Genomic DNA, 11,945 nt, shown 5'->3' on the forward strand with positions numbered 1-11,945 from the left:
AATCGAGGTGATGACCTGAGCAGCGATCCCTGTGTTAGCTTGAGGTAGGTCTTGGTCCTCGAGCTAATAATATGATTCCTTTTGGCTGCGGGGCACGTCACGAGCATTGTAATAAACCTGATGCTGTCTTATTGCACTCGCTTGCATTTTGACTCGTTGCTGTATGGGCAGTGGCCTTCCATCGTAGTCACCCTTGTCCTGCAAGCACGAACTGTAGTGGCTCAGCAGCACATTTGCGCAGTATGTTTATCGTCACTTGTGTTGAATTTCTCTGCTAAGACGTTGTGCACCGACATTCTTTCCACAAGGGCGGCACTTGCACACCTGCGTCTCAATGTAGTTGCACAATGGTGTGCTCATACTTGTCATTGAATAACCGTTCCGAGTGAATCAAACCATCATTGGCAATGACCTTGAGCGTTTGTCTACCATACTTGCACAGCCTCGTAGGAGCTGAACATATTTTGCCCATTGCAATGCTGCTATTGGAGTTGGCTTCCTATGCATGTATGTGGCAGTTGCTGTAGGCTGCGTTCCCTTTTCAGCAACCGCATTACTCTTGGGGCTCTTGAGGATGCCTCTTTTGTCCTCTGACGTTCCCTTGTTCTCTTTGTCCACTAAATTAAATTCTGGGGTTTTACGCAACAATAATACAATATGATTATGAGGCACATTGTAGTGGAGGACTACGGATTACCTTCGACCACCTGGGGTTCTTTAATGTGCTCTCAGTGCATGGTACACAGGCATCTTTGCATTTTGCCCCCGAAGAAATGGCCACCAAAGTCAAGGTTTGATCCCACGACCTCATGCTCAGCAGTGCTCTAGCCTCTGAGCAACCCCGGTGGGAACTTGCCTTTCTTCTGGTGCATAGTGGCGACTTGTTTCCTTGACAGCGGCAGCCTCACATGAAAGCTCGGTGGCTAATGAACAAGCTGTGGCACTGCCCCTGGTCATTTGGTGACAACTTTGTACTGGTTGCCCTCCTCAGTAATGTGATGGCCAAATGGTTTTGTTGCCCGATTGTCTCGTCCCTGAGATTCAGGCATGTCTCATCTACTGACTGCATTCAGGTGCCCCATCAAAGAACTCTCCACTTTCAATGGCGCATCATCTGTGGGAGCTTCTCCAGTGCCAGAAAAAGATGTGTTTCGTACAGGTGAACATTGGGAGAAGTCATGGTCCATCCATCCAAAATGAGTTCCCACTGCTGTAACTTGTGCCGACATTCAACTTACCTGTAAATTCCAATAAATATTGGAGCCAAGGATGCTTACCTCATTTTCTCAGAAAGTTGCAGCCTGAGGGCTTGCATGGGTGAGAACAAGACCATGGCATGTCATCATAGAGATGACGGCAAATCAGTTCTGCGGAAGCCCACAAGGTGGAGAAGAGTGCATGAAAAAGAAAAACCTCTATTGGTTTCCTTGAAGCTTCATGCAACAATTCAGGTGGATGTCAACTTTCCCTTTCACAGAGCTGATCTCACTATCTGCTGGTGGACTAGTCACAGCACATATTTTCGAAATGTGTGGTAGTTATTGTGCTGGCTTCAGATTGTGACTGGAATGAGCTTATACGTAATTGTCATAGGACGTCGTGTTCTCCCAAAGGTTAATAGGTTAATGTGTTCAATGCCCCACGCACAGCACATTTGAGGAATCCTGCAACGTCCTGCTGAACGAAAGTACACTGGCTTCCTATGTCTCGCTGGTGCGATAGCCCACGCTCTGTTGGTCTGAAGGAATATGGGCATGAGTCCAGTGCCGTTCGCTGATATGGATGCGACTCTAGGTAGCATGTTTATGCAAGCAGACATGCGGTCTTGATGTGTTAATGGCAGAAATGCGTTGTCCATACCCCCCCCCCTCCCCCCAGACTGGCTTTGCACAGAAGTGGGGATGTCGCACAGCGATGTCAAATGGTGACCAGCACAGCAGGCGGACTGGAAATTTCTGGCTATGCAATAGACACTCGCTAGGTGGTTCCACTTGGTGCAGTGGAAGCAGTGCATCCGCACTTGTAGGAAGCACATCCGTACTTTCACCATGTGGTCTGACATGCTAACAGCAAGCAGGGCCATGTCTACAGCGATCTTACTCCAACTAAGGGAGCCGCGACAAAAGGTGGGCACATCTACAGAAGCCAGGATTCCCATTGACGAGGCAGCTGGTTCGCAGATGAGCTGGTTTGGTCTAGGCAGCTTTCCTCCCTGACCTCAATTTGAATTCGAAGGAAAGTCATGAGGTCTTTTACTTGCCGAGCCTTGTCTGCTGGAAAGGCTGCTGTGTCAGCGTGTTTTGACAAAGAAGCCTACTTCAGCTGCTGCCGGTACAGGATACCAAGGTCAGGTGGCAAGATTTTCATTAGCGCGCAGTGCAGAACAGTGGAGTATTCATCTGGGAAAACGCCACGGGCCTCCAGTGCATTTCTGCAGAACATTATGTCATCATAGAAATCCCAGAGCCTGTTGATGTTGGTTAACTACGAACAGGTGCCATCGCTAGCAGGTGGTCCAGATGGGCATCAACCAGCATGTTGCTATAGCCAAAATGCTCAGACAGCACCCTTGACGGCAATGTCAATAGTTTGCGTCAATGCTGTAGAATCCCTCAATTGCCATCTTATCTGATGTGGTCACATACGTCAGCAGATATTAAAATTTGTCGACCTTGGATGGCATTGATCTTATTGATGTGTTGATCTTGGATGGAGTCATTGCCCTGAATGCTTGTCCGATACTGGTCCCAAAAGCTTTGCCACTTGCGTCACTCCCCAGAAAAGCTCGGTATGTGCAACTTGGGCAGGACGATGCGGATGCTACCTACACACCCGAAGCTCCAGGTGAGGCACAAGGGCAGCTGTTTTAGGTGTCACTGCAAGCAGCGCTGTAGTATTTGGAGTGGAGTTTAGGTAGACTCGAAGGGCCAGCGGACGCAGTTCGGTGGCGAGGTGCACACTTGTCTTGGTGAAACTGACCTTTTGCTCATATTCGAAGGCTATGGTCAGGCCTACCTCCATGTCTGCATCCATAAGCGTGTCTTTAATTGCGCAGCTGAACTCGATGAGCTCTGCCTTGCTTTGCCAAGAAGTGTTCTTAGTGCAGTTGCAGCACACACACAGCTGCAGTCTGATCTGCTAGAAGGGCGTCGAGCACAGAAATGGCCTTGATGATGGCCCTCCAGACAAAGCCGCTCTTGCTACGAAGTTGTTCCATTGTTGGAAATCGAGGGCCAGACAACAAGGCGGGTTTCAGCATCACTTGAAATGTAGCTAAAAGATGAGGATTAGACCTGGACCTGGACATCTGACTGATTTGTCATCTGGCAGCAACCGAGAGAGCCAGTGCCCATGGCCAACACTCACGCTTAGCACACCTTTTTCTTTATTTACAACATTGCACTCATATAACAATATGCTCCTCGAAAAATACCGCACTCTAAAAAAAATATGTTATTCTTTGGGACTTATCTCATCCCCAAACAATAATCATCATCAAGTTTGCATGCCTTTCCTTTCTGTAAATCTGTGCCCGTGGTACTAAAAATTAAATTGTGGGATTTTACATACAACAACCATGATATTATTAAGAGGCGTGCCGTAGTGGGGGACTCTGGATTAATCTTGACCACCTGGGTTTCTTTAACTTGCACTCAATACACGATACATGCGCATGTTTGCATTTCACTCCTATCGAAATTCAGCCATCGCGGCCAGGATTCGATCTTGCACCCTCGGGCTTGCGCACGGTACTTCCAGGTCACAAACGGCAAGCGCGTTATCAGTGCGACACAGCATTCTCTACGGGAAAGTAGCGAGCACAGAGCTTTCAAGAAAGGAAATGCAAGCAAGGCAGATGACAATTATTGTTTGGGCACAAGATTTGCCCCAAAGAGTGTAAACTTGTTTTAAAGTGCAGTTAGAGAACACCCTTTCATGTTTCTCACATTCTTGAGGACATATTCATCTAAAGCGCACTACATATTAATTTGTATATAGTCCATTTACGTCCTAAAATTTTAATAAATATTCCCTAAACTGCATTTCATGGGCTTTGCACTCATTTAAGTTTTAAAAAATGCGGACTGAAAAAACCTCATTTCGTACTTGCTGTGCTCCCATGTGGCATACTGATAGAAGGCAATCAAGAGCAAAATGATGGTGATAGTTACTGCTGTAGGTACTACCAGAGTCGTGAGATGCTTTTGACTTTACTCTGACTCATTACATTGGCTCATAGCTACTGTCACCTAAACAAAGGTGGGTGAAGAGAGCAAAAGGAAGCCCGCATATGAGGCACTCAACACTTGGCTGTTCCATTGAGCATAGTTTTTCATAATATACACCAGCGTCGAAGATGAGCATCACTTCTGTATTCCAAAAAAGATGTCAACTCAAGAACCATTTCATTCTAGCACATACAAATGTGTGGCTCTCCATGCAGAAGCTCATTGCATCTTAACTTTCCAGCCCAGTGCTGGGGTTCCATATGGGGGATTGTGCACCAAAGAAAACAGTGCTGAAAGGAGCCCACGCCGTGTTTCACATGAAGCCATTGATCAGCATGCTATTTGACAGGATTGGAACTGTGAATGCTTCGTTTTTACACAGTCTTAAGTGGCGGCTTTTTTTGCCTGCTTCCTCAAACTTTGCCCCTGGCTGGGTTTCTTGCCTCTATGCAATGCTATACTCAGTTTCATAAATAGCAGGCAATGCTACGAAGGCTAGAGAGACTTCTGTTAGTGTTCGCATCCGCAACCAAGAAAGTTGTGCGTCACATATTAAAGACATTAGGTATGTGCCACATAATTAAATTAAATTATGGGGTTTTACATGCCAGAACCACGATCTGATTATGAGGCATGCTGTAGTGGGGGGCTCTGGAATAATTTGGACCACCTGGGGTTCTTTGACATGCACCTAAATCTAAGTACACGGGTGTTTTCACATTTCGCCCCCATCGAAATGCGGTCGCCGTGCCCGGGATTACATAATTAAATGTGTCAATACCTCACATTGATTTTTTGAGAAATCAGTGTCTACTTGTACAGTTCCTTGTTCATGGAAACGGGCTAGGGTCATTCCATTGTTCAAATCTGGGCAGAAACAATATCTTCTAAATTATAAGCTAATTTCTTTAACTTCTCATGCATGCAAACTCCTTGAACACATAATTTATAAACGCATTATCACTTTTCTCGAGTCTAATAACATTTTATGCAGTGCTCAGCATGGATTTCGTAGTGGTTTTAGCACAGTGACTCAATAAACTGAATTTACACATGACATCAGTTTTGCTCTTGATTTAGGTCATCAAGTAGATGCACTCTTCATTAATTTCTCCAAAGCATTTGATACTGTACCACATCCTAAACTATTACATAAGCTAAGCCTTATCCTTAATAAGCCTCTTCTTGTTGACTGGATCCGCAGTTTTCTTTATGATCGTTCACAGTATGTTTCTTTTAATTCATTCAACTCTCCTGACGCATCAGTATATTCTGGAGTACCCCAAAGTTCTATTTTAGGGCCACTGCTTTTTTTGCTTTATATTAACGACATTTCAAACTCTGTTTCAGTAAAAATGCGGCTTTACGCTGACGACTGCGTTCTCTACAATGTCATTTCTACATCTAACCATCATAACACTCTGAATCAATCTTTTATAAGTTTTTGTGAATGGTGCGAACTATGGCAAATGAACATTAACTTTAAGAAAACAGTCGCCATGTCTTTTCACAAGCATGCTAATTGCTCATATTTCAATTACTCCTATAAATCCACTTTTCTGCAGTGCGCATATAAATATAAGTATTTAGGCTTTTTTTTAACTCCAAGGTTATCCTGGTCAGAACATATTCTAAAACTTGCAACAAAGCACTAAAAAAACTTGGTTACCTAACCCAAACCCTACGTGCTGCCCCCAAAGAAACTAAACTCATTACATACAAAACACTTGTAAGACCTATTCTTGAACATGCGGCTGCCATATGGAACCCTTACAAAATTTCGGACATCTCCAAAATTGAATCTGTTCAGAAAAAGGTGGTTCGTTTCATATACCGCCGTTATGACAGAATCTTTTCACTGTCATCTCATCTGCATATGCTCGGTTTAACCCCCCTTTCCGACCGTCGTCACATGACTTCTCTGAAACTTCAACACTCTCTATTTAACTCTCCACATTATGCTTCACCTAACACATATCTGACCCGTGCAAAGCCCCTAATCACAAGAAACAGCAATGCCTTAAACTTATCTGTCTTTTTTGCTCGCACCAACACTTTCAAATAGTTTTTTTCCTAGAACAATTGAACTCTGGAATGACCTGCCTGGTTCCACCCATTGTTTACCACATAAAGAATTTGGGGATGCTACTGAGTGCTCCCCTTAGCCACATTACTCACATATGCTTCTTTTGTATGGTGATTTGTATTTTCTACATTTTGTATTAACCCACTCCTGCAATAGCCCTTCTGGGCTGCAGTATTTGTAAATAAATAAATAAATAAATAAAAACATGCAGGATTAAGTCTCATACTTGAAAAAATATTACATACTTAATATGTGAAAGGCGTCAAAGATCTAAATCGATTTACCACCAAATGAGTGGAGTAACGTGGTTCTGTGATCAGTGGCCACAGCTCATCATGTGTGCTCACGACCGAAACATAGTACATCGCTTATTAGAAGCACAATATATGCAATTCATATGTGATTCGACATAAACCTGTGTCCAAAAGTTGTAGTCGAGATATAGGAAGTAGTTATTTTATACAAGACATTGCAGACCAAGAGCTGCACAGCAAAACATGAGGAGCAAGACTTCTATAGTGGCACTACTTGTGTAGCTTTCACAGTGTGGCCTGCTCTGTATGAAATGAAGTATTGGGTCTCAAATGGTGGCACAATGCTTTGAACGCAAGGCATTCTTCGCCTCTCCCAGCCAATTTGCACATGCACTCTTTCTGGCCTCCTCAATAAAAAAAGGTGACGTGTTGGGTGGAGGGATTTCAACCAGGGTCCCCCAACTTAGCAATACCAATGTCAGCTCGTTTGGAGGGTCACACAGTGATGCATTGTTTTACTTTTTGCCTAAAACCATTGCATCAAACTGTTGCTGTTATAAATTATTGCTTACACACATGGCACGCTTTCTACATCTGAAACCTCTTTAACATTTACACGAATTTGATGGTGAGAAGGCATGTTAAAGGCGTGTTCATTTTAATCAGATTGCATGAGTGGCACATGTTATACATTCTGGAGTCTATGAGAGCATGAGTCTATGAGACCAAACTAACATGAGCTGTGAATTTAGATTCCATCGCTGACGGCCGTGCTAGTAGCTATCGTTGTGGGTTGAATGCTGGTTGCCATTCTGAGCAGAAGTTCGCATAATAAAGAGATAAATTCTTAACTCACACTTTATGGCAGTGTTTCTGGTTCTTCACCATCGCTACAACATAATATAAAGAGAGACAGTGGTTATTTAGGGCCCAGTCAAAATAGAAGACAATGGAAAGCTTGAAAGTGCAAATCAATGCAATTCATAGAAAGCCTTGAGCACACAGAAATGTAGTGTGCAGTTCAGTGTTCTCATTTAGGAGTGTGTTAAAAGGAAAAGCTGCAAAAAGCACAATGACACAACGCTATGTGCAACTGCAACACAGACCTGCCTTCCAAAATACAAAAGTCAAAATTTGCATCTACAGATGTTCAAGTGTACACAAGAAACTTGCTCAGATTGCAGTTCTTACACAAGCAAAGCTCTATACTACATGCACAATGTCCAAACTGCTCATTCAGTATGCCGTGTGCAAGGGCACTGCAACATTTGTTTTGCTTTCCAAGCAACAATTCCAAGCAACTAACAACTTTTTTATTAATCAATTAATCCCTGCATGTCTTACCATTTCGTATGTCTGCATGGCCAACTGAACTTTGTCGTCACCATATTCTTTGGCTTTTTCAAACATTTTTCTTACATTTTCCAAATGTTCTGCCCTTTCAGCTGCTGTGTAATTCTTAGCATTAGCCATATATGCATGTGACAACTTTTCAATGTTCTTTGAAAGTCCCTGCACCCTCGTGTCAAGATCCCGCATCAAATTGAAGTTCCTCTGAAGTTCTGACGGCAGTGTCTCCAGGCCTAAAAAGAAAGAACAAACAATCCACATAAACTTTCATTCTATGCAGAACGCTGTAGCAATCCTCACGTTTGGATATATTTTTAACACACAATGCAAAAAGACTACAGATAAAGAAAAAATGGTACACTGAACAGAGAAGGACAAGGGAGAAAAAGGGGACAGGGACAGAGACATGAAACAATTGTATAAGATAACACGAGCACGTTTCATCCTTTAGCAGAAATTACAACCCTCGTAACATGAAGCAGCATGTGGCGAAGCTGGTCTGTAAAGCCTTCAAGGCACATAATTAATCAGAAACGTCGCAATGTTAGCAAATATGACTGTCGTGCACGACCCGACCCTCAGTGTTTCTACAAGGTACTTAGATCCCAACCAGGAAGAAGGGATAAGGTGCAACAAAATACTGACAGAAACGCTGCTGCATTTTCACTAAAGTTACTGCAAAAGTTACTGAAATTTCTGCTATCAAGCAGGCAAGTACAGGTAACAGCGGTTCTACAATAGACGTTATTCCGCTTATATATCTATACACATATTCATTTGCAAGACAATGTAGCTGTACAATGTTCTGTCTGTTCGTAACATATACAACCATTGTATGATCGTTAAAAGCCCATAGTAAAAGAGACAACAAAGCGAAACGAAACGCTTTATCGCACCACTACACGCCACCAAAACAACGTACAACCACCTACACATACGAAAATTCTGGACATGAGCGACCTTTGGCGCCAAATACAAGCTACACTCGACAAAGTAAATTCTGGAAAATATTATGAAGCAAGAAAGCACGTACTGTCAAGATAGTGTTCCAAATACACGGCGGTCGCCATTCTTTCATTTCCGCAGACTTTTCGTGATGCCACTTACACTGCAGCTTGCTCATCCACATTCACGAGAACGGAACGTTGTTGTTTCTAGCCAACACCGCGTCTCTAGCACTGTGGTCACTAGCGCTACTTTAAACACTTTATTCACGGCTTTATTAGAATGTGCTAGAAATGTTTGAAAAGTGTTCAAAACATCGACTTACGCACGTGATCTTTAGTCTTAGAGGCTATGCGGCTATGCTATAATGTACTTGAATGGGGAAGGGGGGAAGTTTGTGGCAGGGTCACAGAACACCGCGTACGTCTATTGATCGTACAAAAATCCTTCACGTGACCTGATCCTGGTGCCACGGAGGAAGCATAGAGTTTCTCACTCTATGGGAGGAAGGAAATTAAGCAGAGGCCCTGACGTCACTCTTTGTGAACCTAAAGTGAAGCCGGAAGTTGGCGTTGCTCATGGCGTTGCTCCGCCTATCGGGCCAGCTCTCCTCGCTTGTTTACATTTCTCGCGAAACCACGCCGCGCTGCGCGCAACCGTGCTCCTCGGACCCGCGCGCTCCACAGCAATACCAAGCAATCGTTAGCATGTTAGCATAATTCCGCCAAAAAGGGCAAAATTTCCCGCGGATATTCCTTCGTCCGTAGCCATTGCCGTGGCGCGGTTACATTGCGTACTGCGTTGCATGCGCGTTCATTTCACGAACTTTAGTTCCTCCTGTCCCACCTGGCCACAGCAACATCAGGTAGAGCACGGTCCAGATAACGCAGCACAACAAAACACGGAGACCAACGCAAACCTGCCCGAACGGCGCCTTTGCCACGGAACGAAACCTACGGAGCAACACGTGTGAGCGCACAGAACAATAACAAAGCTGCCATTGTGGCCCGAAAGGCAGGGCCACTACAACAAAGAAATAAAAAAACAGCAAAAAAGAGGAGAGCCTACTACGTCATTTCCACCACACTTTTCTCCTAGCGCGCGGAGGGGGTAGGGCCTCTCCTCAGTTTCCTTCCTCCATGCTAGGCACCTAGCATGGACACCTAGCATGCACCTAGCGGGCACCTAGCATGGAGGAAGGAAACTGAGGAGAGGCCCTACCCCCTCCGCGCGCTAGGAGAAAAGTGTGGAGGAAATGACGTAGTAGGTTCTCCTTTGTTTTCCTGTTTTTTTATTTCCTTGCTATAGTGGCCCTGCCTTTCGGGCCACAATGGCGGCTTTGTTATTGTTATGTGCGCCCTCACGTGTTGCTCCGTAGGTTTCGTACCGTGGCAAAGGCGCCGTTCGGGCAGGTTTGCGTAGTCTCCGTGTTTTGTTGTGCTGCGTTATCTGGACCGTGCTCTACCGCATGTTGCTGTGGCCAGGTGGGACAGGAGGAACTAAAGTCCGTGAAATGAACGCGCATGCAACGCTGTAGGCAATGTACCGCGCTACGGAAATGGCAACGGACGAAGGAATATCCGCGGGACATTTTGCCCTCTTTGGCGGAATCATGCTAACGTGCTAACGATTGTTTGGTATTGCTTGGTATGTCGTTCCGTCAGCTGTAATGCGCATTTGCAAAACCAATACATGTTTGATAAGACGCAGTGGTAATCATAATTTCAATACACATTTATTAAGCTGGCACATATGGTTCAGATACAGATACCTGTATGCGGACTTGCACGACGTTGATGCGGAGATTAGGATAATTATGACAACCGTAAAGAAGAGGCAGCTGACGGCCGTAAGCTGTTGCGTTCTTTCCGCCAAACTACCCGGCCTGGTAGTGCTGTAAAGATGCTGTATAAAAGTGACACGCGGTGACAGGGAAATTATTATACTTAGCAGCCGACCGTACGTTTTGTAGCTTAGGTCTTCTTTCTTGTGCATTTGTGCTACCCTTATTAATGAGCCATTTCTTGACTTTGTTCTTGACTATGTAACCGCGTTTGTGTGGATGCGTAGACGTGTGCTTTTTGTTGTACTTGTAAAATGCAAATAAAATATTTTCAGGCTTACTCAATCTTTGGTGTTGTGTGCGTTTATTCCAGTCGAGGCCATCGTGCCACCTGGAAACCGCATTCTGTCAGTAGCCCTACACGAAATGCAACAGCTGGAGCGCGGCGGCACAACTCGGGGTAACGGCGGTGTAATAAACGAAAAACCGCTCGGGATGCCCTTAAAAGTCAGATCAGAGTGTGCCTTAACTCGATATGACTCAGCGCTACATATATTTATATATGTAGGCGCTACGTTTGCCACTGTTGTGCCATTACCACAAGCCCAGATTCCGAATCTACAAGATGCCGAATCGATCCTGCGAACGCCCTTTGGACAAACCCGGGGCTGCGCCGAAAGGCACAGCGCCCTAATTCTCCCTTGACAAGTCAAGATGCTGAGCCATCAGGCATCGGTGTGCTGCGGAGAAGTTTCGGCGAGCAACATGTCCAAACGTGCCACCAAGTGCCAGACAGCCCGGCGCCGCACCTCCCTTTTCCTGGAGGTCACCGCGCGCGCGAACTTTGAACCGGGTGGCCAGAGCGGTCGGTGGTTGTACCTCTCGGACGACCGTCGAGTGCTGGCTTTGTATTGGGCCGTTTGAGTGACAATGGTTTCTCGGGGCTTATAAGCCGCGACGCGCCGCCTGGAAAACCGGATCCGCCGACCCACCGGGAGCCAGTGCCGCTCTCGACTGGAGTGAGATGTGTCACGCGTTTTCGCCGGACGTCGCCGTGCGGGAACAGTCGCGTTTGCTGTGAGCTCTCGGCCCCAGTGCCGATCCGATCATGTCCTGTATAATGACCTGTATATAGTGTATAAAGTCCCTTTTGTTATTCTCACCGACGCCTGACTCCCTTCCAAATACCTCTCAGTACCTCATTATCCTCATACCTGTTGTACCCCCACCAGGCACGTACCCAGGGGGGGGCCCGGGGGGGCCCGGGCCCCCCCCCGAAATCAAGTGGCATACCCCCC

General features: G+C 45.4%; 1 protein-coding gene across 2 annotated transcripts in view; it reads right to left on the reverse strand.

Annotated features, from left to right (window-relative positions):
• Window positions 1-9,133, reverse strand: part of Ing5 (inhibitor of growth protein 5) — a 46,073-nt gene extending 36,940 nt beyond the window's left edge. The window contains exons 1-2 of one of the 2 annotated variants that reach the window (XM_050169771.3): window positions 8,953-9,124; window positions 7,914-8,152 (exon numbers count right to left, since the gene is read on the reverse strand). In XM_050169771.3, coding sequence (XP_050025728.1) covers window positions 7,914-8,152; window positions 8,953-8,989 — 276 coding nt within the window. In that variant the 5' untranslated portion in view covers window positions 8,990-9,124. Of the gene's footprint in view, window positions 1-7,913; window positions 8,153-8,952 lie in introns of both variants that reach the window. The other variant, XM_055065642.2, reaches the window with a different exon arrangement.
• Between the last annotated feature and the right edge of the window lie 2,812 nt (window positions 9,134-11,945).

The sequence above is a fragment of the Dermacentor andersoni genome, chromosome 3 (genome assembly GCF_023375885.2).
Source record: "Dermacentor andersoni chromosome 3, qqDerAnde1_hic_scaffold, whole genome shotgun sequence".
Lineage (NCBI taxonomy): Eukaryota > Metazoa > Arthropoda > Arachnida > Ixodida > Ixodidae > Dermacentor > Dermacentor andersoni.